Source organism: Capricornis sumatraensis, chromosome 2, assembly GCF_032405125.1.
Source record: "Capricornis sumatraensis isolate serow.1 chromosome 2, serow.2, whole genome shotgun sequence".
In the NCBI taxonomy this organism is placed as follows: Eukaryota; Metazoa; Chordata; class Mammalia; order Artiodactyla; family Bovidae; genus Capricornis; species Capricornis sumatraensis.
In genome coordinates, this window is record NC_091070.1 from 182,021,069 (window position 1) to 182,049,051 (window position 27,983).

Here is a 27,983-nt window from a genome sequence, read left to right on the forward strand (position 1 = left end):
AAGATAAATCAGGTTGGGGGCTCTGTCTATATCTTTTCCCAGCCAACAGTCATATCAATGTCTTAGACGAGGACCAAATGAATAAGATACAAAGTTGGAAGGTGTTAAGTATGCTAAATGATAACATCAAATAATATGATAAATGAAGTATATTGAAATAAAATATGAATACTGGGTACTGGATCCAATAAAGGGAATTGGATACAAAAGGAATACAGTGAGTACTGTGATGTAAAATACTCATTATACAAGTATGAGAAAGGAGAAATGCAAGTAAACGGCAAAAAATAATAGAAGTTCACAAGAAGTTTAGCTAACTGTAAATTTTTCAAAAGTCAATAATAAGATGATGCTACCGGCTTAGAATTTTGGCTGAAAGAATAAAAATGCAAAAGGAGGAGATGGTGCTGCTGCAGCTTATGTGGTCCAGGTCTACTGGGAATACTGTGTGCTCACTCCAGGAAGCTACCTCTTATGGGGGAAGGATCTAGAAAACAAGTTAGGAGGAAAAATAATGAAAAGAACAGTAGCTGTTTAGGCTGAGAAAGAGAAGATTCTGTGGGCAATAGCCTGATAATGATAATGCACTACCACAGTCATGTATGTTCTCCCCTAATCCTTAAGGTTATCTCAAGACGTCTAGGTGTCCATATGGCAGATCCTCTACCTAAGAACAGAAAAGACCCCCAGAGACTATCTGTGATTTTATTCCAAAGTTCAAAGCAATACTGGAACTAATGAAGACATCTATGTAACAATAAGTTTCATAGCAGATTACTGAAATTATTATTAATGGCATTGATTTTGACCCTTGCTTCTCTTCAATGTACTTACAAACATCAGGAGATGTACTATGCCTTTCTTTATTAATCATAGGTTATAAAACACTGCTTCAAACAGTACACACACATCTTAGAAGCTTAAAACTAAAGAAATCTTGAGTCATAATCAGGTCATAAATGACAACACACAACTGCTCAGCTTGTTAAGTGCTCACAGTTAGAATGTGTATTAATAGGAATTTTTGAATCCTTGTTTTATAGGTGATAAAAAAATTAGGCTCCAAGAGGTTAAGTAATTGACTGAAGACCATACAGCTACTGGGCACCAGAGTGGAAATAAGGCCAATATGACTATGAAGAGCAGCTTTCATCCACTTTTCTGACAAGGTATAGACATGGTAGGAAGTGTGAAAATGAAGGCCAGTTGGTTCAGCATAAGAAAGACCATCCTAAGTTTAGAACTTCTCAAAAGGAAGAATAGAATAGGCTTCTATAATGTCACTAAAGAAAGTGCTCATGTAAAAGCTTTCTAATCAGAAAGTGTTCATATAGAAGGTCAGGGTAGAATCATGTATGAGGCTTTTAGAACAGAGTTAGGAATCAACTAGAAGACTGGGTTATATGATATTGTTGTTCAGTCACTGAATCCCGTCTGACACTTTGCAACCCCATGAACAGCAGAACACCAAGCTCCTCTGTCCTCCACTGTGTCCTGGAGTTTGCTCAAACCCATGTCCTTTGAGTCGGTGATCCTACCAAACCATCTCATCTTCTGCTGCCCACTTCTCCTCTTGCTTTCAATCTTTGCCAGCATCAGGGTCTTTTCCAATGAGTCAGTTCTTCACATCAGGTTGCCAAAGTCTTGGAACTTCAGCTTCAGCATCAGTCCTTCCAGCGGCTATTCACAGTTGATTTCCTTTAGGATTGACTGTTTTAATCTCCTTGTAGTCCAAAGGACTCACAAGAGTCTTCTCTAGCACAATTCAAAAGCATCAGTTCTTTGGCGCTCAGCCTTCTTTATGGTTCAACTCTCACACCCATACAGGACTACTGGAAAAATTATGTAGCTTTGCCTATATGGACCTTGCTCAGCAAAGTGTTGTCTCTGTTTTTTAATGTGCTGTATAGGTTTGTCACAGTTTTCCTTCAAGGAGCAAGCGTCTTTTAATTTCATGGTTGCAGTCACTGTCTATAGTGATTTTGGAACTCAAGAAAATAAAAATCTGTCACTGCTTCCACTTTTCCCCTTCTATTTGCCATGAAGTAATGGGACCAGATGCAATGATCTTAGTTTTTTGAATGTTGAGTTTTAAGCCAGCTTTTTCACTCTCCTCTTTCACCCTCATCAAGAGGCTTTTTAGTACCTCTGCTTTTTGCCATTAAAGTGGTATCATCTGCATATCTGAGGCTATTGATATTTTTCTGGCAATCTTGATTCCAGCCTGTGATTCATCCAGCCCAGTATTTTGCATGCTGTACTCTGCATATAAATTAAATAAGCAGGGTAACAGCCTTGATGTACTCCTTTCCCAATTTTGAACCAGTCAGTTTCTCCATGTCCAGTTCTAACTGTTGCTTCTTGACCCACATTCAGGTTTCAAAGGAGACAGGTAAGCTGTCTGATGCTCCCATCTTTTTAAGAATATTCCACAGCTTGTTGTCCATCTAAGGGGCAGTTCATCTGGGAGATACGGTTGACTCTGGCACTAGATTAATTTGTTGCTCTCTCTAGGGCTGGAAATATTATTCAACTTGATCCAGATTTTGAAAAGGAAGTGTTTACTTATAATATCTTCAAGAAAATGTAAATCCTTCTATAACCCTGGGGAAGAAAAGGCCTTCCTAACCATGACACCAAAGTAAAAAATAATGAAGGAAAGGACTGCTAGATTTGCTTTTGTAAAGTTAAAAGTTATCTATATGAAAAAGATACACATACCATAGCAAAATTAAAAACTATTTTTAAAGGTGCAGATTTCAAAGCAATAAAAAAGATAAATACATTAATAAAGTGAGAAAAAGGAATGAATATTCATTGAAGAAAAAAATGTCACTGAATGGAGAAAAAAATTCAACCTTACTTAGTTATCAAAGAAATGAAAGTTAAAATAACAGTGACATTCTATTTTTGCTTTTAAAATTGACAATGACTCAGAAAATGATAACACTTAGTTCAAGTGAAAATAAGTAGAATGGCATATTCTCCTACACTGTTGCTAGGGACTGTAAATATGCAGATAGATTTTAAAAAATTAAAATATAGTTGATTTACAATGTTGTGTTAGTTTCAGGTATATAGCAAAGTGATTCAGCTACGTACACACACAAACACACATACATCTATATATAAATTCTTTTTCAGATTCTTTTTCCATATGTGTGTGTAATGCTCAGTTGCTCAGTCCTGTCTGACTCTTTGCAACCCTATGGACTGTAGCCTGTCCATGGGATTTTTCCAGGCGAGAATACTGGAGTGGGTTGCCATTTCCTCCTCTAGGGGAATTTCCTAACCCAGTGATCAAACTCACATCTCCTGTGTCTCCTGCATTAGCAGGCAGATTCTTTACCACTGAGCCACCTGGGAAGCATACAAAATACTGAGAATAGTTTCCTATGCTATTAGGTAGCTATTAGGTAGGTCATTAGTTATTTTATATATAGTAGTTTGCATATGTTAATCCCAAATTCCTAATTTATCTCTCTGCTTCCCCTTTCTTCTTTGGTAACCATAATTTTTTTTTTAAATGTTTGTGAGTCTGTTTCTATTTTGTATATAATTTCATTTGCATCGTTTTTTTTTTAGATTCCACATATAAGCAATATCATATGATATTTATCTTTGACTTACTTCACTTAGTATGATAATATCTAGGTCCATCTATGTTGCTACAAATGGCATTATTTCATTCTTTTTTATAGCTGAGTAACATTACAGTGTGTGTATGTGTACACACACACATATATACTGGATATACATACACATATGCACATATATCCATATGTATGTGTGTATATATATATACACACACATACCACATCTGTATTCACTCATCTGTAATGGACATTTAGATTGCTTTCATGTCTTGGCTATTACAAATAGTGTTGCAATGAACATTGGGGTGCACGTATCCTGTTATCTAAACCTCGCCTTCTCCCCCATCCCTAGCCAAAACATTTGTATTTACCTGAATAGACTTTATCACAAAGGCAAGAACAAAACACTCACAAATAAAAAACAACGTCAACAACAAAAAGCATTAGAATCTGCCTGCGATGCAGGAGACCCAGGTTCAGTCCCTGGGTTGGGAAGATCCCCTGGAAAAGGAGGTGGAAACCCACTCCAGTATTCTTGCCTGGGAAATTCCATGGACAGAGGAGCCTGGTGCACTACAGTCCATGGGGTCACGAAGAGTCAGATGTAACTGCAGTGACTAGCACACACACTTCAATACACACACGTTACCAAGATTTCACCACTTACTTTTGTTTTCATGATTCTTTTAACACACATACTTGATAAGCAGTTGGAGATGATTTCTAGTAACTTAGTGGTTCTTTTTTTTTGGCCACACCACATGGCATGTGGGATCTTAATCCCCTAACCAGGGATCGAACCCATGCCCCCTGCAATGAAAATATGGAATCTTAACTATTGGACAGCCAGGGAAGTCCCTATTTAGTGGTTCTTGATGTAAAAACAAAGAATTAATGTAAGTCACTTTACAGTTTGCAGAGCACAACATTATCTCATTAGGATCTGATAATGATGTCAGTGGACATTATTCTGTGTGACAGATGAGGGCACTAAAGTTCCAAGAGGCTAAGTGACTGGCCCAAGTTACTTTAGTTAGTGGCCAGGCCAAGACTCTTACTTGGATTAGAGGCTGCAACACTAAATAAAAACAGCCCTGGCATGGAGATTTCAAATTCTTTTTTATAGCCCTCACAGTACCAGCAGTAAAGAATAATAGGATAAAAGCGTATCAATGTCTCTTTTGCTTATTTTGAATTTTCTTATTTTTATTTAGGCAAAATTCAAATAATGTGAAAGGAACCATTTTAAAGTGAAATACAAAATTCAGTGTCATTTAGTATATTTGCATTGTTATACTACCACCGCTTCTATCTACTTCCAAAATAGAAATCCCAGACTTGTTAAGCAGTTCTTATTCTCCCTCATCCCAGCCCCTGGCAAACAACCTATTCATTTTCAATCTCTAGGTATTGAAGTATTCTGGATTTTTTTTCTTTTTACATGAATGGAACATGGAACTTTTTGCATCTGACTTCTTTCACTTAGTGTAACATTTTTGAGGTCCATCCATTCTGAACCTGTATCAGTATTCCACTCATTTTCATGGCTGAGTAATATTCTGTTGTGTGCATACCACAGTTGGTCAGTGTAGTCATCCACTAGTGGACATCAACTGAGCGACTGAACTGAGCTGAATGGACATCTGGACTGTTTCTATCTTCTGGTTATCATTAATAGTGTTACTATGAACATGCAAGTCCATGTATTTGAGTACTTGTTTTCTATTTTCTTATGTATTCTACTTATATTTTATCTGACTAGAAGAGTACAGGATATTTATTGAAGAAAATGTGGAAATTAGAGGAAAAACACATATTAGAAAAATCACCTAAGGGTAACTAAGAATACCCTCTTCCAGAAAGGATTTTTGTAAGCTTATAATGCCATTCTTTTTTACCTTCCAATAATCATGGATTATTACTTTAGAACTAGGTAGTCATGGAGCGTATGGACTTTGAGGTCAGAAAAATCTGGATTTGACTCTTGGCTCTGCCATTTATGAGCTGAGTCACTCTACCTCTCTAAGTTTATTTTCCTGCCTAGAAAAATGGACATAATACTTACCTACCTCACGGGGTTTTGATGGCACATTAAATGGGATGGTATTGTGAGTAAAATGTCTAATACAGTGCCTGGGGTAGAGAGGGAATTCAAGAAGGATTAGCTGGAATAGAACTTTCCACACAGGAATTTGCTAATACCACCAGGAAGTGAAGCTCACAAGAGAAATTTTGTGTTTTCACCGCTCTGTTTTACTACAATGCCTGGCACACAGTTAGCACTCTATAAAAACCTGTTGAATGAATAAGTGAATATAAGAGTTGGGGGAAAGGACTGAAATTAGAGACCTGGAAAGGATCTCCAGGAAAACACAGCTTTCTGATTTCAGAGGATAAGTAAAGGCCAGGGATACAGAATTCTTGCAAATCAACTGGTATTCTACACAACTGTACTGCAAAGCCTGGAGTGGGTCAGGGTTGACGTAGGGCCCCCAAAATGAAATCATTTGCAGAAAATGGTCAGAAAATGTTAGTCTTAGTTGCAGCAATCAGGGTCAGAGCTAGGAGCCCTCTGAGGCACGCGGTGAATTGAACTTCCTAAGCTGCTGGGCCAGCTGAGGCTCAGGGCATTTTTTCAAAGCAAATGAAGCATTTGATGGAATAAACCCAAGCCAAGAGATATTAAAGCATGGGGCCTTGACAGGAACTGCCCTGAAGTAATATCACTTGGAACTAAAGAGATGATTAGTGAGCTTCTCAGGGCCCTACAGGAAATCTTACCTGGCACAGGAATGCAAAAATTTCCAACCTTGTCTAAAAGCAGTTGCCCACACTCCACTGCCTCAGAATGATGTCTGTAATGGGTTGCCGAGCTCACTGCCTGATGAAGGCCTTACTGCCTTCCTTCTATTGTGTGCCTTATCCCAAGCAAGAGACCTGCCTTGTATCTGGACTGGCTTCTCCTGAAGAGCAGGAGGACTAAAATGAAGCTGTAGATGTGTTACCTCCCAGGAAACAGGCCAGAAAAGCTGCAGAGCAACCCTGACCTCGGGTGGCTATTAGCTGGGCCTAGCCAAAGAGGATGTGAAAACCCTTTGTCCCAGGGTTACAGTCTGTTTTTATACAACTATGCTTTCATAATTCTCCTTTATATCATCTATCACAGGTTCAATTAAATTATTTTTAGTATAGCACATGTGTAAATTAATTGTTAAAATGTCTCTTGAATTTAGAGTGTATGTGTGCTTAGTCCCTCAGTCCTGTCCAACTCTTTGCAACCCCACGGACTGTAGCTCGCCAGGCTCCTCTGATCATGGAATTCTCTAGGCAAGAATACTGGAGTGGGTTGACATTTCCTTCTCCAAGGGATCTTCCTGACCCAGGGATTGAACCACGTCTCCTGTATCTCCTGCATTGCAAGCGGATTCTTTAGAGTTTCTGAAGGCAAGACCATTTCTGTTTTGTTCATTATTGCATCTTCAGACCCTAGAAAAGGCCTTGCCCATGGTAGGCACGCAATATACATTTGTCGAGCAAATGAATCTAACATATTCTAGTACAAATTCCAATTCAGTTTGGAGGCATTAGACTATATTGGGGTAAGGACATGGGTTTGAATTCTAGTTTCACAGCTTACGATATTGGGCAACTTGTTGAAATTGCTTTTATTAGTTTCCTGATTTTGCTGTAACAAATTACTACAAACTGGGTGGCTTAAAACAGCAGAAATTTATTCTGTCACAATTCTGGAGGCTGCAAGTCCAAAATCAGGCAGAACCCTGCTCCCTCTGGGGACCATATTCATTCCTTGCCTCTTTTCATCTTCTGGGGCATTGCTGGGCTGTGGCTCCATCACTCCAATCTCTGCAGCCTCCCCTGTGGGTCTGTAGAAAATCTCCCTCTGCCACATAAGGACACCTGTAGACAGTTAGGGCCCATCTCGACATGCAGGATGATCTCCCCTCAAGGTCCTTTTCTTAATTTAATTACATCACCAACACCTTTTTATAAATAATAAAAATTTAATAGGATCCGGGGATTAGGACATGGATATATATTTTGGGGGGGGCACTATTCAGTGAATTACATTTGTCTATGGCTCAGTTTGTTTATCCATAAAATGGACATAGTATCTCTTAGAATTATCATGAGGATTAGATGCAATAATACATGTAAGTCACTTTATGTGTTTACGGTACCTAAAAAACTCTCAGTATATGGCAACTGCGGTGTTACTTTATAAGGCAGGAAAATATTATTCTCTATGGCCACATAAAATAAGTGATGGAATTATGCCAACTCATTCAGACATCTTCAAAAGTATGTCAAGTCAATATCAGTGTCAATCTATCTCTATATTTATTTATTAATAGTCAGGTCTGGGACCTAACTCAGCCCTCTTACCTTTGTCATCACATTTGTACTCAAGACAACCTGGCAGACTGGTGTTCTCTCCCATTTTACAGATTAAAAAAAGGCAGAAAAAAAAAAAAACAACTCGAAAGTAAAGCACAATTTTCAAGAAATTGAGTTAGCCACAGAGCTCAAATATAAACCAAGGACTTCTCACTCGAAGCCCAATTCTTCTCTGTATTACCTCAGAAAATTAAGGACAGAAATGGAGAAAGTTCCAAGCATCTGTACCTAACTTGTTAGAACTTTATGGTAAGATCTGTAGATTAGCCTAGAATTCTATACCAGTGGTTCTCCAGCTTCGCTGCACATTAGAATCACCCAGAGAGCTTTTAAAGCCCTCAAATCAGACTGTGTATGAGAAGAGTGAAATGAGAATGGGGGTGGGGAACAGACCTAGGCATTGAATGTTAGTCACTCAGTCTTTGAGACCCCATGGACTGTAGCCCACCAGGCTCCTAGGTTTATGGGATTCTCCAGACAAGGATGCTGGAATGGGTAGCCATTCCCTCTCCAGGAGACCTTCCTGACCCAGGAATCGAACATGGGTCGCCTGCATTACAGGTGGATTCTTTACCATCTAAGCCACCATGGAAGCCCAGACCTAGGTATTAACAACTTTTAAAATCATCCCAATCACAGCGGGGGTTAAGACCTACAGGTCTATCAGGGGACCTCAAACTTTGATGAGAATCAGAATCACCTGGGAAGCTGATTTAACTATAGAGGCTTAGGGTCTTGTCTGCTTCAGTGAACCTGGATCTCTCCAGGTGATTCTGAGACTAGCAGTGTTAGAGGACAATGACTCTAAAGTTCCTTTCAATTCTGATGTTCTGATTTTCACCACTCATTTATTTATCTATTCAAACATCTGTACCAATTTGATGGACATGAGTTTCAGCAAGCTCCGGGAGTTGGTGAGGGACAGGGAAGCCTGGTGTCCATGGGGTCGCAAAGAGTTGGACATGACTGAACGCCTGAACTGAACTGACTAGAGTTAGAGCTACAGGGACACAGAAATAATACTTAACTTCTGCTGTCAAGGGGTTCACAGCCTGGCAAGCTACTCTTGTGGCTCTGAAAGCACTTTCCATAGTGCCCTTCCTGACTGACCCTCCTACTAGAACGGCTGGGCCATGAGGGCTTTCTTTGACATGAAAAAGATGCTTAATGCATATTCCTCGCATGAGAGAGGAAGGAGAATGAAAATGAAAATATATATGTGGAATCAGCATTCCCCAGCAGTCCAGTGGGGTATGACCACTTCCCTCACAGAGTAAGATGTGAATTTCTGTGGGGGAAGGTGGGGTCAGGAAAGATTTATTCCAAGTGATGAATCTGTACAGGGTATTTAAGGGTGGCAAATGGGTGGGAGGGCACTCTTACCATAGCGAATAGCAGAGTTTTCACAGTGGCTTGAAATAGGATGGGGAACCATGAGTGGCTGGTTCCAGAACACAGCAAGGAGAGGAGCGGGTGGAGCGACGGATGCTGGGGCAGGAGCCTCATGGCACTTTGTAGAGTCTCTTCTCCCTCCCTTGTCAAGCAAGAGGCCTCTCAGTCCAAATGTCCTTTCGAGTGCTCAAACAAAGGTTGACCGGTCCTGTAGGCCCAGGACTACAAAGGCCTCCTATAATCCCTGTGAGTAGGACTCTAGTCCACAAGTTTCTAGAAGCAGCTTGAGGCCAAATTCCAAAGCCATTTCTGAAGTGGGTGCTCAGGAAGGTCTCGAAGTAGGCAGGTTTAAATCCAATCATCGAAGACATCAGACAAAGACAAAGCTTGCCTGGGAGTATCAAGAAATGTTCTCTCTGCTGCGTCCTGATTACTTATCAATGCAAGACTGTGATTTGTCTTTGCAAGGAAAGGGCTTCCCAGGTGGCACTAGTGGTAAAGAACCCACCTGCCAACGCAGGAGATGTAAGAGATGCAGGTTCAACCCCTGGGTTGGGAAGATCTCCTGGAGGAGGGCATGGCAACCACTGTAGTATTCTTGCCTGTGAATCCCATAGACAGAGAGCCTCATGGGCTGCAGTCCATAGGGTCACAAAGAGTCAGACATGACTGAAATGACAGAGCACACACCCACGTATACGCTGAAAATAGTACCAAGGGAGCAAGGGATCTGAGACCCACGATAGGAGGTAGCTTACTCTCGATCCTGGTTCTAAATGGTAAGCACAGGAGCATAAACATCTCCAGGCTGGTTCGATTGCCGCTCTGTCTCAACTGGGCTGTAGTTGCTGGGAAGGGGGAGCTCTGTGCCCCTCACACAGCCATGCTGGCCATTTGCAGAACACCCGAGGGCCCAGGCCTCTCAGCTGAAAGCCCCACTGACAGGAGCACACCCGGGAAGGGAGAGAAGGCTGATGGAAGGGAGTGGTGCTGAGAGCCGGTGCTAGAACTGGAGTGACGGACTGGACAGAGTACTGAATGGGAGGCTGACTCCTTCTGCCCCAGGGCTGGTGTCCAGTGGTCAACTTCTCCCCTTGGAGCAGGCTTTGAAGGATCAAGATTATCCATAAAGGGTCCTTTCTGTTCTCTTTTATGACAAAATCCCACAGTTCTCGTCTTGGAGGTTCCCTTCCCTAAAGTGAAAGGACTTGTCAAGTAAAGCGGATTAACAAGAGTCCTGGAGAGAGGAGCTTGGTTGAAGAGGAAATGATTTCCATGTCACATGCTTCCATGCTGGGTTCCAGGCAAAGGGACTGAAACCTTGTATTGAGTCAGTGAGGGGTAGAGCAGACGCAGTAGAGTCAGCAAGAAGCTCCTTTGCTTCCTTATCAAGAAGGTATTTGTCTCACTGCTTCCAAACCCAGACCAGATTTCCCCCTACTTTTTAAAATCATTATAAAGCAAAAGGAAACTATGGGTGACCAGGAAAAGTTTATCTGAGGAGATGACAATTAGGTCAAGACACAAAGGAGGGAGAAAGCAAGAGAAAGGGGATTCTGGACAGTGCCATTGGTGAGGGAAGTGCTTTGTTTGTTAGAGGAAACTAAAGGAAGCCAGTGGAACAGAGACAGCAAGAGAGAACAGTGCAGAGTGAAGTCTGAGAGTCAGAGGCAACGCTGGATCATCAGAGCCCTGCTCGAATATACCCAACATCTGCCTGAGCTGGGGTTTCCTCACTTGTTCTGGAGTCCCATTGCTATCCTTCATGTAACCATTACACTTTGGACTTCTAACCTACAAAGTTTTTCTCCACAGGAGGGAGATTATTTGAAATATAGCCTTTCTTTGAGCATTAATGATCAGATTATAATCAATAATGCTTATCCATTCCACATAAAATATTTGACATATTTTTAAGCATTATACATACACAAAATTGGGGCTTCCCAGATGGCACTAATGGTAAAGAACATGTCTGCCAAACAGGAGATGTAGGAGATACAGATTCAATCCCTAGGTCTGGAAGATCCCTGGAAGAGGAAATGGCAACCCATTCCAGTATTCTTGGAGAATTCCATGGACAGAAGAGCCTGGTAGGCTACAGTCCATGGGGTCGCAAGGAGTCAGACACGACTGAAGCAACTGAAGCACACACACACACAATCAGTTTTCAAAAAATGTCTTTTAATAAAAACCAATTCCTAGAACATTAAATCTTGCATGGACATAAGAACATCTCCTCATGTTGCAAGGTGAAAACATAGGTTAGGAGATTCATCTGAGGTTCTAGCGGTTGGTTCACTAGAGCAGCAGCTTTGAACAGAATTATAATGCGAGTGACATGTGTAATTTTCAATTGTTTAGTAGCCACATTAAAAAAGATCAGGTGAAATTAATTTTAATAATATATATACATATATATAGTTGCTGCTGCTTCCTTTTAAAATTTTTTTTGTTTGTTTCTTACATGATAGTATACATGTTTCAGTGCCATTCTCCCAAATCATCCCACCCTCTCCCTCTCCCACAGAGTCCAAAAGTCCGTTCTAAACATCTGTGTCTCTTTTGCTGTCTCACATACAGGGTTATCATTACCATCTTTCTAAATTCCATATATATGTGTTAGTATACTGTATTGGTGTTTTTCTTTCTGGCTTACTTCACTCTGTATAATAGGCTCCAGTTTCATCCACCTCATTAAAATTTATTTTTAATTGGAGAATAATTGCTTTATAATGTTGTGCTGTTTTCTGCCATACAACAATGTGAATCAGTCATAAGCATACATATATCCCCTCCCTCTTGAACCTCGCTTCCAGCCCCCTATCCCACATCGCTAGGTCATCACAGAGCACCAGGCTGAGTTTTCCTGTGTATTTCACTAAATTTGATATATGAGAAATGATCATTTTAATGATTGGGTTTCTATAACCGTTTAAGTGATTGATTTATATAGTCAATAAAAAAGTTATTAATAAGGTATTTTAAGTCTTTTTCCAATGAGATAAGCCACTGAAATCTGGTTTAGGTTTTATAGTCTTACTAATCTCATTCTGGACTGGCCAAATTTTAAGTACTCAACAGCTACAGGTGGCTGGTGGCTATCATACTGGACCCGAAGCCTTATAGAAGAAGGATTGATAGGATTTATAGGTGAGAACATTGATGTCCAAAGGTAAATTGACAAGTCACTGAACTGGTTGTGGATTTGAGCTGTGAGGAGATTCTAAGTTTTCTGTCAAGTGCTCAGTCAATGGATCATACTACCCTCCCCTTGGGAATAAGAAGGGGTGGGGGCAATAGCATTACCTGCAGTGAGTAGCTATTTGCTCTAGAGACTGTGGTGGGACTGTGCGTGTGTGCATGCTTAGTTGCTCAGGCGTGTCCAACTCTTTGTGATCCCATGGACTGTAGCATGCCAAGCTCCCCTGTCCATGGGATTCTCCAGGCAAGAATCCTGGAGTGGATGCATGCGTGTGTGCTTAGTCACTTCAGTTGTGTCTGACTCTGTGTGACCCCATGGACCGCAGCCTGCCAGGCTCCCCTGTCCATGGAGTTCTCCAGGCAAGAATACTGGAATGGGTAGCCATTCCCTTTTCCAGAGATTGAACCCTGGTCTCCTGCATTGCAAGCAGATTCTTTACCATTTGAGCCACCTGGGTGGGACTTTAGACTCTATGTAACCCTTTGGAGTGATACTACTTCTCCCATTTTCTATATAAGGGTTATATAGCCTCCAAGTGCTTTTGCACTGGCAGGATGATATCAGTCTTTCAAAGGAAACAGTGCTATCAATATTTAGAAGACAATGCATAAGGTTAAAGCCTGTTGAACCTGGGTGGTTTAGAATACCACATGGATATCCCCAGAAATTCTTTTGACAAGCTGCTAGTCCTAGGAGGACTATACTTTAGCTTGCCAAGTACCAAGGCTCGTGATCCAGTTCATCCATCTCTGGCCCCTTCACCCACTGCCCCTGCTCCAGAAACACATAATTAGAAGACAAGGAAAGGACTCAATTGCCCCATGAGGTCTAGCTGTGAACCAAGCTCCAATGTAATTTAAATAGACTCTTTATGTACCAAGGACAAATCTAGTAACAGAGAGGGGGGACAAGAAGAAGCAACCACTCCCTGAGTCAAGGCCACAGCCCCTGACAGTGAGCTAAGGGGCTGAGGCCAGCATGTATCCATCTACTGCAACCATGCAAGCAGGTATGCTAGGGCACAACCCAAGAGTGACCCACAGATGTGTTAGTTGGCCAGGAAAACCATCTCGGCTGATAGAAACCAAGGCCTCTGCTGCACAGGTGAGCAAAAGGAAGCTCAAAAGCTCAGAGTCATAGTAACTCCAGAGTTCATGCTCATAAGAACCTTGCTGTATGCCTCCCTGCTATGTGTAAAGCTCTGAGCTGGTAGAGAAAGCTGGCTCTTAAAAAAGCAAAGCAGGACAAAATACCCCCAAATCTGGTCTGTCAGCACAGAGAACTATTGGCAGTTGGAATCAGGCCTCAGTATTTTTTTTTAAGCTGAGGCTCCCTCCCTTTCTGCTACCTACGGGTGCAATTTCCAGTGCTTTCTCCAAAAGAAACATTTGGCTTTCTATAGAGAACCTCTGAGACCTCATGTGACTGAAAATGGAAGAGGAGGAAAGAGGCCCTCCTCACGCCCCACCCCAAAACCCCCATGGGGAAGCTGAGGTTAGGCCCCTGTAGATCGATTTATTTTAGGAGGCACTTGGTTCTGAAGCATTTGTTTCAGAAATTACCCCTGTGCCCCATCAACAGTAGCTTTCAACGGCTCTTCCCGGGTGGCCTTGTCTCTTTTAAATTTCATTTCCTGTTGGAAAGGATAAACAGGTAACTGTTTAATGCCACTGACTGGACTCATTTAACAGAAAACCAGGATCAGCATGAAGCTGGGGAACCAGAGTGGGACTGATGGGTGAAACAGAGCTGAGAAGCCAGTCTGGGATCACAAGTGGAATAGAGCAGGTCGATGAACAGAAAGGCGTTAGAGAATACCAAGTGACAGCCTTTTATTTTACTTCTGCTCCATGCAAGGGCAATTGTCCCCCTGGAGGAGGGGATATGAATGCAAGGGGGACAGCGTAATCAGCTGCCATGTTGGGCATGGCTCCCTGGACTTGGCCTGGAGGCCTTGGTGGGAATCCTGGCACTACCACTCATCAGCTTTGCCCTTCAGCCGAGTTCTTTAACCCCCTTGAGCCTCAGATGCCTGTCTGTTCTACTGCACAGAATGCTGTGAATTCAAATGATGCCTTCACATGCTTGGCAAGCGCCCCACCCCGAGTAGGAATTCACACATAATAACTATAAATTGGCACAGATGGTGTTGGAACCCATACAATTTAACACATGTTTTCCACTACACACCAGGCACTGTGTTGGGCAATAAGAGCTGCCAAAGGATAAGAGAGCCCTGACTTGAAAAGAGATGGGCACAGAATTGATGATGTCAATACAGCCTGGTAAGGATTTGCAGCAAAACAGATATGGGGTGATATGGCACCCCCACATTAAATGTTTTGAGGTATTGTTGATAGCATGGTCAATGGGGTCAATGAAAGGACTCATAACTGTCTGTTTCTCCCTCTAGAAGGCAAAGTCCACCAAAGCCGGAATGCTGTTTTCGTGTCTGTCTAAGCACTGTGGGGAAAAGCAGGTGAGGGAATGGTTAAGGTGATGCGCTAATCTCTGAACTACCGTATTATCTTGAATCTATCTTTCAGTTCACCATTTCTCTCTACAGCTGAGTACATCCACTGTTTAACCCATTTGATGAATTTTTAATTTCTATAACTATATGTTTAAATTACAGAATTTCTATTTAGCTCATGTAAAATGTCTACTTTTCGATCATCTTATCCTGTACTTGCCCTATGGTTTCTATTTCTTCTTTTACCAGAAAACATGTTAAACATACTTACTCTCTCAAATTGATCTATTGCCTGTAGTTGCTAAGATAGGAACTTCTCCACGTCTTTTGTCGGACTCTCACTCATGGTGGCTTTTTCCCTCTCTTTTACACACTAAAATATTTAAAAGTACACTTAACATCAGGAGTTTTGTTGTTTTGTGGTTTTGAGTTTTTAAATTTTGTTTTTTGTGGGAAAGCCATGCAACATAAAAATGTTGAGACATTTTTATGACTTGGCTTTAGGCTGCCCCTCTCAGGATCTCATAGTTTAATCAATTCCAGACACAGTTTTTACATTATCTTCTTGGTTTGTGGCTTGTGTACTATAAGAGAAGTACCCCAACCCCATACCCATGTAGAGCATAGGCTGGGGGTTTAATTTTTTTGAGGGTGATCCCAGTGGGCCAGCACAGTTGATAGACTTCCCTACTCAATCTTCGGCAGAAATTCCCTTCTTTCATGGTAAGGCCCTTCATTCTTCATTGACAGCCTCGGTAAGGAGTTTGTTTCCTATTGCCTCAGCTCTCATCCCCATAGGATTCTGAAACTCCAGCCCCCTAAGAATCATACATATTTCCCATGTTTTCACAGGGTCTTTTGTTTCATTCCTTCCCACTGATCACTGCTTGCTCTTCATTTCAGGCACCTGGGGATTTCTTCTTTCTGCACACCAGCCTGGTGATGGATTTTTTCCCCCTTGTATATTTACACTAACATCTCTCTGTGATTGGAAGGAATGTCCCTTGACAACTCTATCTGACTAGAAAGATTTTATTATGCCTTTAGATACTAGTCTTTCTCTCTCAGCTCTGAGTTCATGAAGGACAGAAACCTTGGTCTGATTCATCTTTTGATCCTGATTCTTCAGACTATGCCCAGATCAGAGTAGGAAGCAATAAAGATTTCATCATTCAATGAACAAACAAATCAATTATCTTTCATTTACACTCTCAGTGGGAAATAGAGATCATATGCTAAATATCTTCTAGAGAAAGAAGACATCAAGAATCCCTGGAAAGTCATCCAAGCTCTCTGGGAGGCCATGATAACCAATCAAAGGGAGTTCGGCCACTGCCTTAGTTTCACCCTTTGACCAGTAGGTTCTCTACTCTTGATAGGACTTCTTTCTTGAAGGGCAACAGCTGATAATTATAGTGCTGCTGCTGCTGCTGCATCGCTTCAGTCATGTCCGACTCTGTGCAACCCCACAGATGGCAGCCCACCAGGGTCCCCCATCCTTGGGATTCTCCAGGCAAGAACACTAGAGTGGGTTGCCATTTCCTTCTCCAATGAATGAAAGTGAAAAGTGAAAGTGAAGTTGCTCAGTCGTATCCAACTCTTAGCGACCTCATGGACTGCAGCCAACCAGGCTCCTCCATCCATGGGATTTTCCAGGCAAGAGTACTGGAGTGGGGTGCCATTGCCTTCTCCGAATTATAGTGCTAGTCTGCTAGAAATTCATAGTCTGGCAGGCTAGGTTCTTACTGGTAGCTTTATTGCCTTTTTAGCACATACTGATGTCCTTCTGGGGCTTCCCAGGTGGCTCAGTGGTAAAGAATCCACCTGCCAATGCAGAAGATGCAAGAGACGTGGGTTCGATTCCTGGGTCAGGAAGAGCCGCTGGAGCAGGAAATGGCAACCCACTCCAATATTCTTGCCTGGAAATTTTCATGGACAAGGAGCCTGGCAGGCTACAGTCCATGGGGTTGCAAAGAGTCAGACATGACTGAGCACACACACACTGTGTCCTTCTAGAGCCATAACTGGAACTTGATCAGCAACATGTAATGTGCAAAGATATATACTCTTTTCTGTTGGTTCCATAAAGAGCTTGCCAAGTAAATTCACAGACTCGAAAGCCCCTGGCACAGTGCTTGGCACAGAGTAGGCACATTTAGTGCATTTATTTCTTCTTTTCCATTAAAAATATCCACAAATATTTGTTGAAAATCTATTGCCTCCTAAGCACTGTGCTTGGTGCTGAAGATGGAGAGGTGTAACATATACGCCTCTGTTTTAATTCTTACTTAGAAAAAGAATGTCCAGGGACTTCCTTGGTGATCTATGGTTAAGAATCTGCCTTGCAATGCAGGGGATGTGGGTTTGATTCCTGGTCAGGGAACTAAAATCCCACATGCCATGAAGCAACTAAGCCCGTTCATCACAACTAAGGAGCCAGTGTGTCATAACTAAGACCTGACACAGCCAAATAAATAAATATTTTTTAAAAGAAAAAGAATGTCCACATCAAATTTGACAATAAAAATTATCCCAAATGTCCTCTGATCTAAGGTGAAGAGACATCTCACCTCATCCTGCCACTATAAAATGCCTAAAAAGTATAACCACCAAACTAAACTTGCCTATTATCGTCTTATAAAGTAACAGTCTCTTTCCTTAGGGAGGAAATCCAACTCCCATTGAATACACAAGCAGACGAAGGAGAACTGATCATAAAAGGCAATTTTTGACAGTGACTTTTGAGCTCCTTTCATCACTATAATTCCAGAACCTAGAATCACGCCTGAATTAAATTAGAAACTTGATAAGACTGTTGAATCTGAGTATTCTTGCACATATATATGGATATAGCCCATCCATATATATGACTCTAGACACAGTAAGACTCACTCATCATTCCACACATATTTATTGAGAATTTCTTATGAATGAGAGTATGTACTAGATTTTTTGATAGAGACAGGAGAAAGAAAAAAAAAATAGATATCCTACCTACAAGGAATTTCCAGGTGTAAGGGCAAGATAGACAGTTATATAAATCACCATGATATAACAAAGAAAATGCTAAGAGATGAACATAAGAAAAGACTGCTGCTACTGCTGCTGCTGCTAAGTTGCTTCAGTCGTGTCCGACTCTGTGTGACCCCATAGATGGCAGCCCACCAGGCTCCCCCGTCCCTGGGATTCTCCAGGCAAGAACACTGGAGTGGGTTGCCATTTCTTTCTCCAATGCATGAGAGTGAAAAGACTGTGGGGTTCCAAATACAGAAAGGCTACTTCCTGCTGAGGGATTAGATAAGACCGTGGCTAATATAGACTATATGCTCAAACTTAAGTAATGTGTCACCTGGTAGCTCAGACGGTAAAGAATCAGTCTACAATGTGGGAGACCTGGGTTCGATCCCTGGGTTGGGAAGATCCCTGGAGGAGGGCATGATGACCCTATCCAGTATTCTTGCCTGGAGAATCCCTAGGGACAGAGGAGCCTGGTGGGCTACAGTCTATGGGATCACAAAGAATTGGACATGACTGAGCGACTAAGCCCAGTAGAGGGAGAAAGTGGGGACTAGCAAGGAAAGAAGGGTAACTCAGATGGAAAGAACAGCTTAGACAAAAGGCAGAAGCAGAAAAGCACAGGATATAGACAATGAAACAGAAAGTTGGCTGGAGACGTATTAAAGAGCAGTCTAAAGAGAAATAAGCTGGAAAGGTAGGATGAGCCAATTGCAGGGGGTTTGAACACGGCCTGATTTATCTTCCAGGATATAGGATCTCTATAGAGTAGCCAGTGCTTAGCATATGGTAGGGCTTAATTAATGCTACAACAGCCGCATAGCAGGAGCCTGTTCTCCAGCTGCACACAGGAAGTGGCCATCTGTACATGCAGGCAATTACAAACCTTCCAGATACTCTGCCCTGAACCCTGCAAGAACATCAAATGCTCACCGTAAAAGGTCACCCAACAAACATCTCTGATCAATCCTGGCTCAGGCAGAATCAAATCCTCTAAATAAGATCCACTGGATGCAGTGTCAGGAAGGTCAGAAACTACCCTTTTTCACATCTTGAAGCATTTTTACCATGTGGAACTCTTTAGAAGAAGAAGGGAAAGGAAAGAGAGAGGCAGGGAAAAAAAAAAAAACCCTCTCCAGAAATAATAGAATTCCAAGTAATTAAATGTTAACTGATCACAAAGTTAACAGGGGATTTATTTTGGCCCCTGCCTCCTTCTGGTGATCTAAAAAGCAGTTGATTTCAAGGACAGCCATGCCAGGATTAAACCTGGCGTTTCATGCCTCCCCTCCTCCACTTCCGCCCTGCATGTCCCCACTGTGTACCTTTGTCGAGCTCACTTGAAATGTTCCATGATGAGGTAGGCACTAACTCAGCAGTGACTGACAACTCTGTTTCTGAAAAGAAAGAGAAGGGAGGGGAGAAAGACAAGGGCAATATTAAATATAGTAACTTATGGACTGTTAGAAGCATTACAGGAGATTTCCAAAGGCCCTGCCTTCCGAGAGAGACCACGCAGTCCCATAGCTTATTAAACTTAAATGTCTGCTCAGCCTGCCAGGCAGAGGTGCCTGTATTATAGAGGCTATCCAGACAAACATACTGGAGGCCAGATTTGAGGATTTTTTCCTTTAAAACACAGGCTTGAAAATTAAATACAAATATTTCATTGACAAAAAACCAAACCTGCAGAAATGACCAAACATGATCAAATACAAACTCTTCCTTTTCTTGTTCAAAGACCAGTCTCAGGTTAATAGAGTCAACAGTCTTTCCATGAAACATGAGATCAACATTGCTCCTGATGCTGGTTTCATTTGTGTTTGTGAATTCATAGCATTTCTCTTAATAGACCGATTGATTTCTTTATATTGAAACCTTCAGTCAAGACAAATGGCAGCTAAGGATTTGAATATGGAGAGTAATTTGTGGTAACCAAAATTCAAAGGTAACTTTAAAAACCACCATAAATTAAAGCAAACATGCAAATCTAAAATATTAAGGACATGATACACTATGAAAATTTTAAAACTTTTTATGATATACTATAAATACAAACAATACTTTTATTTTTGAATATTTAACCCATGACACATCCTACTAGCACATTTTAATAGGATTGCATTAATCTCCCCTTAGGCCATGTACACACATACACATATACACACACACATACACACACACACACACGTATTACTGAGCTTTTGTGCCATGAACACACACACACACACACACACACACACACACACACACACTTGTATTACAGAGCTTTTGTGCTAGGCAGGATCTCAGAGAGCCCAGAGACTGGGTCGTTAGATCTGTGGCAGCCATGCGATCACACCCCCTTTCTTCAGATATCATTGATCAATTATGGATCCTTTTGCCTATAAACCTGGGATCTGCCTTACAGCCTTTCAACACGTTTTTTTGGGTAGCCACTGCAAATGGATCTGTGATAGAACGCAAGGCAGAGGAAGAACTAGTATTTAAACCTACGTCTGTCTGACTCTACCACCCACACAGCTCCGGGCAGCCCATGCTGCCCAGTTGTCAAGTCTGAAACCTGACTTGGTTTTCACTTACTTCTCTCTGGTTTTACCCTTTCACCAAGATAAGCACACTCTTCTACATTTCCTTATTTACTGATGGAGGCCATCTGCCACATGGCCATAGAAGCCGCATGCCGTCATCAGTGAGCTTTGCCAAGGACAGGATGTTTACCCACTGAGACCTTGCAGAGGCCACTTCTAGCTTGTCTACTGAGTCTCTAATCAACCTGCCATGCACAGCAGAGACAAAGGAGTTGTTTGGTTTGTGCAGACCTTCTTGGCTTTCTTCTTCCCCTGTCCAGGTGGGAAAGAAAACAGGTGGGAAAGAAAGTAGACAAGCCACACAAAACCTACCCACCCCAAAAGGCCCTGGTCACCTCCCACATCCTGAGCCAACAACAGCATGCATTCTTTTCAGGGGAACTGAGGTCAGATGGGCATTATGGCTGGGCTCTTAGAGCAAACAGGATTCCAAAATATGAAGCCAAAAAGGAAAATTTGCCCAAGTAAGAAAACTGCTTAACAGAAAGCCACAGGAGAAGGCAGTGCTCCTGCTATCAACCACTTGTCCTAGAAATGGGTGTTTCATGCAGGTGATTTTACCAGGAAGTGCTAATTGTCTACATTCTAGAGCCCTCCACGTGTGACTCCAACCACAACTCCACTCTGACCCCCCTGCTGCCGCCACCCACTTTGGCTCTTTGAATAAAGGCCCCTTGTTTGCAGTATTTTGGGCTATTGTGGTTCCTCTTATAAAAAGGCTCATCAAGCACTCCAGTACCCAGACTTCAGGGAGCTTGGGAATAGAAGCATGGCAGCCACGGCGGCCACTCAGGCAAGAAGCAAAGGGTGGGGAAGTGGTGGGATTAAGCCAGATCTTGACAGCATTTACATTCAATATTTTCATAGCTTCATCTTACTGCTGCTCACAGCTAAATTGCCAGAAACATAGGTTTCATTTTACAGTATTAATTTTATAGAAAGTTAGCTATATGTCATTTGGTTTTTCTAGCCTGAATTTGAATTGCTGATTGAATATAATTTGAGACTGATGACAAATGAATAAATTCTTGGCACTGCTAACAGTAAAACTGTTCCCCCACGTGTCCCTGGACACTAATTACCACTCAGTTCTTGGGCTACAGAAAAGATAATTTCAATTCATAACCTCATTAATTGTGATGATTCTGAGGAATTTTGTTCTCAGCTTCAAGATCTATTCCTTGAGATAACCACATGTTCAGCTCTTCAGATAAAATGATAATAAAAACAGATAAAATAGTTTTAAGTATGAATATTCTCCCTGACAAATATCTTCTTAGGCTACTTTTTTTTAAAGTAAGGCTGGATTATTTAATGTGAAAAGTTTAATGTTAGTAATTGTCCCTCACAAAAAATGATGTTTAATAAGCTTCCCCCTCACCTCCTGAAAAGAAGACTGACTCTTTAAGTGAGAAAAATTGAGCATATCTTGATTTAAGCAGCCTCGATTCCAAGGTCAGCAGCAGCCTTAGAGAGATGTGACCACCAGTCTTGACCCTACGGGACCTCCAGGGATGAATTCAGTTCCTCTCTTACTCTCTTTACTGTGGCAAAAGGATGAGATATTTAACTCCAGACTAGCAGCCTCTCTTTTTGTAACATCATTGTGATAATAGCAAATTCGTACATGCCAACTAGGAGACAGTAGACTTTTTAATGAAAATACACACCTGCATTAAAATACTAATTTCTGCCAGTTACTAATGTTGTGATCAGGACCAAGTTACTTAACATCTTTTGACCACTATTTTCTCATCTGGAAAATGAGCACAATACAAGCATCTCATAGGAAATGTGGTAAGGACTGGAGCAGATTATCGACCAAAAGTGTCCTGCATCCAAGAGGGTGCCCAGCATAGAGTGGACACTCAAGATCTTGCGTGCCTCGTCCTCTGTCTAGAAAGGCAGATGGACATACTCTGCATGGATATACTCCAGTTTAGTGGCTGTGTCACTGTTTCAGTTTGAAGTAACACATTTGCTGTACTTTAAGAAAGACTCTATTTTGCATGCCTTACTAATCCAAGACGATCTTTTCATTTTGTGAGGTTTTCCTGAATCAGTCACCAGTTCTCTTAGAACATCAGTGTTTCTATGTGGTTTTATCCAATTTAGGCAAATCCAGCATGTTTGAGAAAACTCCATCCCTTATCTTTCCTGACCTCTGCAGGAGGGCAAGCCATTCTTCTCTGGAGTTGATCAATAGGAGCTATTATCTTTGCAGTTTCACTGATGAGTGACTTTTTGGCACCGATTCTGCAAACCGTAAGGTTTTGGTATTTAAGCCTGAACAGTGGGAGTGTTATTTGGAGCAAAGGAAAAAAAATAATAAGCCTTGAATCCTTCTCATTGATAAAAGCCTGTGCTCTCCACAAGGATTACTGGTTCATCTCAGCAGTTGGCAGGGAGCAACCCCATGTTCACAGGATGCACAAGCTCTTCCAAGAAGCCCCCAGCCACGCCACATCCTGTATCCTGATCCAGTGACAAGTTGAGGTTATGCAGGCATGAACCAGCATTCTCACGAGACTGGTGGCCAGCCCTGTGGTCACAAAGGCCAAGTGTGAGGGAACAAGTGGCTATCCGAGGGCCTTTTCTGACCAGTAACACTGAGTTTACAGTGTGATAGCTGGGTGGGCCTTAGAGGCCAAAGACTTATTTAGCAAGCTATGTATTTTGTTTTTTGCACGTTTTTTGCTGCTTGTGTGTCACACTTTAATAACCAACCACTCTGGGGCATCCCCCTGCCCAGAGTTCACAAATTTATAACTTTTTGAAAGGGGTGCACATTTTAATGTGACAATCCATATGTGGGTCCTTCTCTCCTTAGATATAAAACTGAAGTGTCATACAGTGTTATTTTCAGTATTCTAATTTCTTACAAGTTCAACTAGGTCATGACTCAAGCCTAAGGATTTCTGGAGGTATCTTTACAGGGAACCTTGGAGGATTTGCAGGTATAGAAGACAAGAGACCCAGGCAATAGCTCCTTCAACAGGAACAATTCCACATTTCTCTGCATTACATATTCAGGTGAATGGAAAAGGCACCAATGCTTTAAACAAAAGATATTTTAATCCTCTTATCTGATACAACTTCCTCATCTGACATATGAAGCAAATTAGGCCCATAGCAGTCTAGAGACTTGGCCAAAATCACAGTTCTAAGATAGATACAAGCCTTAGAAATGGCTTGGGAACAAATGCATGCTTCAATAAAATAAATTTTTAAAACAGAAATAAATGCATATGGCCTTCTCATTGCTCTCCATCTTCCCTTGACTGTGCCCGTAAGAATGATAAGTCTCCTTAGAAACTGAGTTTAGAGAGCTGCACAGGGAATTTCCAAACAGCCAGCATCAGTCACACAAACGGGGCACACTGTCTTCTGTGGTAAAAGAAGGCTTCTGTTTGTGATCATTTGGGGGAAGAAGGTGGGAAGGAGACTTCAAAATCTCTGGTATGAAGTGTCAGTTTACACACAACATTCTTGGCCTTGATTCCTTCCTCCCACCAGCACCTCAGTGGAGAAGCCCACAGCCAGGTGTGTCAGCTTCACCAAAGGTACCTGTTTGGGAAAGTCACAATCTGCTCTCCTTAGAAGGGCAGGCAGGCCACATCTCCCAACAGCTCCGGGGGTTAGTCACCCTAAGCATTACTCCAGCCTTCAGTTCACAATCATCCTACATCTAGGGTCCTGCACGAGGGGCCCCTCCACTCTGGGACAGGAAAGTCAGAGTCTCCCTCACCCAGGGTGGGATACGCAGGGGTGGAGAATTACTATGCTCAGTGTCTACAATGGCCTAATCCTCAGGGACCTTAAATTTGGATGTCTAATGCAATCTTCAGAGACAGTTACCAGTACAGTCACAAAGAAAGAAGGCACAATCCTGCAGCCTTAAACTGTTCCAATCCCCATCGATACCACCTACAGATTTTTAATAAAATCTACAAAGACCTCGTAAATGGCACAATTTTGGTTCATGTGGCAGTCATTAATCTGTTGAAGAGAAATCTAAAATATACCAAATTCTGTAGTATTATTCATATTTTTATACATAGAGAATTGCAGAAACAAAAAAAAGTTGTCCAGGACAGTTGTCCACTGTCCTCTCAGTGTCTGAGAAGCTGACACTCAAGAGATCTTCTCAACAATTCCATAAGATAGATACCACTATTACCTTCATTCCAAGATTGGAGAGCCTGAGGTAGAGAATCAGGGCACCTGTCTACTCAGGGTGCTGGGGAGGGGTGGGAATTGTGTTCAAACCCAGGCAGTCTGACAGCAGAGCTAGTGTCTCCAATTATGCCAAAACAGGGGGTGGCTAATGCCCAAAGACGTAACCGCTTGCTCTCTAGCTTAAGCCCTCTCTGCTCCAGAGGACCCCTGTGAACTCTAAGTTCAGCAGAACTTAGTTTGACAACCAGTACCAGAGGCCACACTCCTCCCCATCAATGCTTGGCTCCCTAATTCTAAAACCCCCCAAGGTGGTGAGAGACACAGAGGGAAGAGAGGAGAGACTTTCTGAATCACACTTAAATGTCTTTTTTCCCTTGGAAATATTTCCTTCTTGAAATCTCTTGAATTAATACTATGGATCATATGTAGTTCTTGTACTTAAAGAATTATGTTACACAAAGCACCATAATGACATACATCTTCTTCAAAATGAATACACATATTTTTGAAAATTACCTTACTTAAAAACTACCATAGTTGGGGTCTCTTCCATGGAACTCTAGAGAGTCACTCACTCATTCATCCATAAATTCAATGCAACTAACACTTTCTAGGTATAAGAACTGGGATGTAAAAACTTGACCTGGTCCATAACATTTTTCAGAAACTTACAGTCTATTGGGAGGCGAGGGCTGTGTGCTATGTCATTTCAGTCATGTCCGACTCTTCACGACCACGTGGACTGTAGCCCACCAGGCTCCTCTGTCTATGGGATTCTCCAGGCAAGAATACTGCAGTGGGTGGCCATTTCCTTCTCTGGGGATCCTCCCGACCCAGGGATCGAACCTGCACCTCTTACATCTTCTGAACTGGCAGGCATGTTCTTTACCACAGAAATGGACAGATAGGGACTCCTCTTCCCACAAGTCATTACCCACACCCCCACCACAACTAGGCAAAAAACATCAAGAGTACTGAGTAAAATACCACAGGAAAAAATACAATATATAGCTGATAACTGCAAGGAAAGGACATTCTCAGGTGTCAAAAAAGAAGAAAACAGTTCAGTAGAAGCTGATGGAGAAGATACTTATAAACACAGGTCCCTCAGGCTAGGGGCTGCATTAGCAATACTCACTGGAAAACCAACCTTTGACCAGAGGGAGATGTACCTTCTTGCCTAAAGCCTTTATGAGAGCCCAGGAGATCTCCCCACTCTGAGGGAGGGGCTCGAAATACTTCCACCAATAGCCAGAGAAGTTGCTAGGGCGCTTGAGTCTACCTAGGACTTGGCTAGGATAGGGAAAAATGTCCCCACAAGAAATCAAAAGGGTGTATAAAGACCAAAGAGGTCACATGTACCTTTCACCCAGTTTCTCTCCAATGAAACTTATGTATTATTCTGTTCAGTTCAGTTCTGTTCAGTCACTCAGTCATGTCTAACTCTGTGACCCCATGGACTGCAGCATGCCAGGCTTCCCTGTCCATCACCAACTCCTGGAGCTTACTCAAACACATGTCCATTGAGTCAGTGATACCATCCAATCATCTCATCCTCTGTCGTAACATTCTCGTCCTGCTTTCAATCTTTCCCAGCATCAGGGTCTTTTCCAATGAGCCATTTCTTCACATCAGGTGGCCAAAGGATTGGAGTTTCAGTTTCAGCATCAGTCATTCCAATGAATATTCAGGACTGATTTCCTTTGGGATGGACTGGTTGGATCTCCTTGCAGTCAAAGGGACTCTCAAGAATCTTCTCCAACATCACAATTCAACAGCATAAATTCTTTGGTGCTCAGCTTTCTTTATAGTTCAACTCTTACATCCATACATGACTACCAGGGAAATCATAGCCTTGACTAGATGGACATTTGTTGTCAAAGTAATATCTATGCTTTTTAATATGCTGTCTAGGTTGGTCATAACTTTTCTTCCAAAGAGCAAGTGTCTTTTAATTTCACGGCTGCAGTCACCATCCTCAGTGATTTTGGAGCCCCAAAATATAAAGTCTGTCACTGTTTCCACTTGTTTCCCTATCCATTTACCATGAAGTGATGGGACTGGAGGCCATGATCTTAGTTTTCTAAATGTTGAGTTTTAAGCCAACTTTTTCACTCTCCCCTTTCAATTTCATCAAGAGAGGCTCTTTAGTTCTTCTTCACTTTCTGCCATAAGGGTGGTGTCATCTGCATTTCTGAGGTTATTGATATTTCTTCCAGTGACTTTGATTCCAGCTTGGGCTTCATCCAGTCCAGCATTTCTCATGATGTCCTCTGCAGAGAAGTTAAATAAGCAGGGTGACAATATACAGACTTGACTTACTGCTTTCCCTATTTGGAACCAGTCTGTTGCTCCATGTCCAGTACTAACTGTTGCTTCTTGACCTGCATACAGATTTCTCAGGAGGCAGGTAAGGTGGTCTGGTATTCCCATCTCTTTCAGAGTTTTCCACAGTTTGTTGTGATCCACACAGTCAAAGGCTTTGGCACAGCCAATAAAGCAAAAGTAGATGTTTCTCTGGAACTTTCTTCTTTTTTGATGATTCAATGGATGTTGGCAATTTGATCCCTGGTTCCTTTTCCTTTTCTAAATCCAGTTTGAACATCTGGAAGTTCACGGTTCACATACTGTTGAAGCCTGGCTTGGAGAATTTTGAGCATTACTTTGCTAGTGTGTGAGATGAGTGCAGTTGTGTGGTAGTTAGAACATCCTTTGGCATTGTCTTTCTTTGGGATTAGAATGAAAACTGACCTTTTGCAGTCCTGTGGCCACTGCTGAGTTTTCCAAATTTGCTGGCATATTGAGTGTAGCACTTTCACAGCATCATCTTTTAGGATTTGAAATAGCTCAACTGGAATTCCATCACCTCCACAAGCTTTGACCTCAGTGATACTTCTAAGGCCCACTTGACTTTGCATTCCTGGATGTCTGGCTCTAGGTGAGTGATTACACAATCGTGGTTATATGGGCCATGAAGACCTTTTTTGTATAGTTCTTCTGTGTATTCTTGCCACCTGTTCTTAATATCTTCTGCTTCTGTTTGTTCCATACAATTTCTGTCCTTTATTGTGCCCATCTTTGCATGAAATGTTCCCTTGGTATCTCTAATTTTCTTG

The 27,983-nt window shown here is 41.9% G+C and overlaps 1 protein-coding gene across 1 annotated transcript in view; it reads right to left on the reverse strand.

Moving 5' to 3' along the window:
• ROR1 (receptor tyrosine kinase like orphan receptor 1) overlaps window positions 1-20,428 on the reverse strand; it is a 192,523-nt gene extending 172,095 nt beyond the window's left edge. Inside the window, exons 1-2 of the mRNA XM_068961244.1 lie at window positions 20,353-20,428; window positions 19,423-19,494 (exon numbers count right to left, since the gene is read on the reverse strand). Of these exons, the coding sequence (XP_068817345.1) occupies window positions 19,423-19,494; window positions 20,353-20,428 (148 nt within the window). The remainder of the gene's footprint in view (window positions 1-19,422; window positions 19,495-20,352) is intronic.
• Between the last annotated feature and the right edge of the window lie 7,555 nt (window positions 20,429-27,983).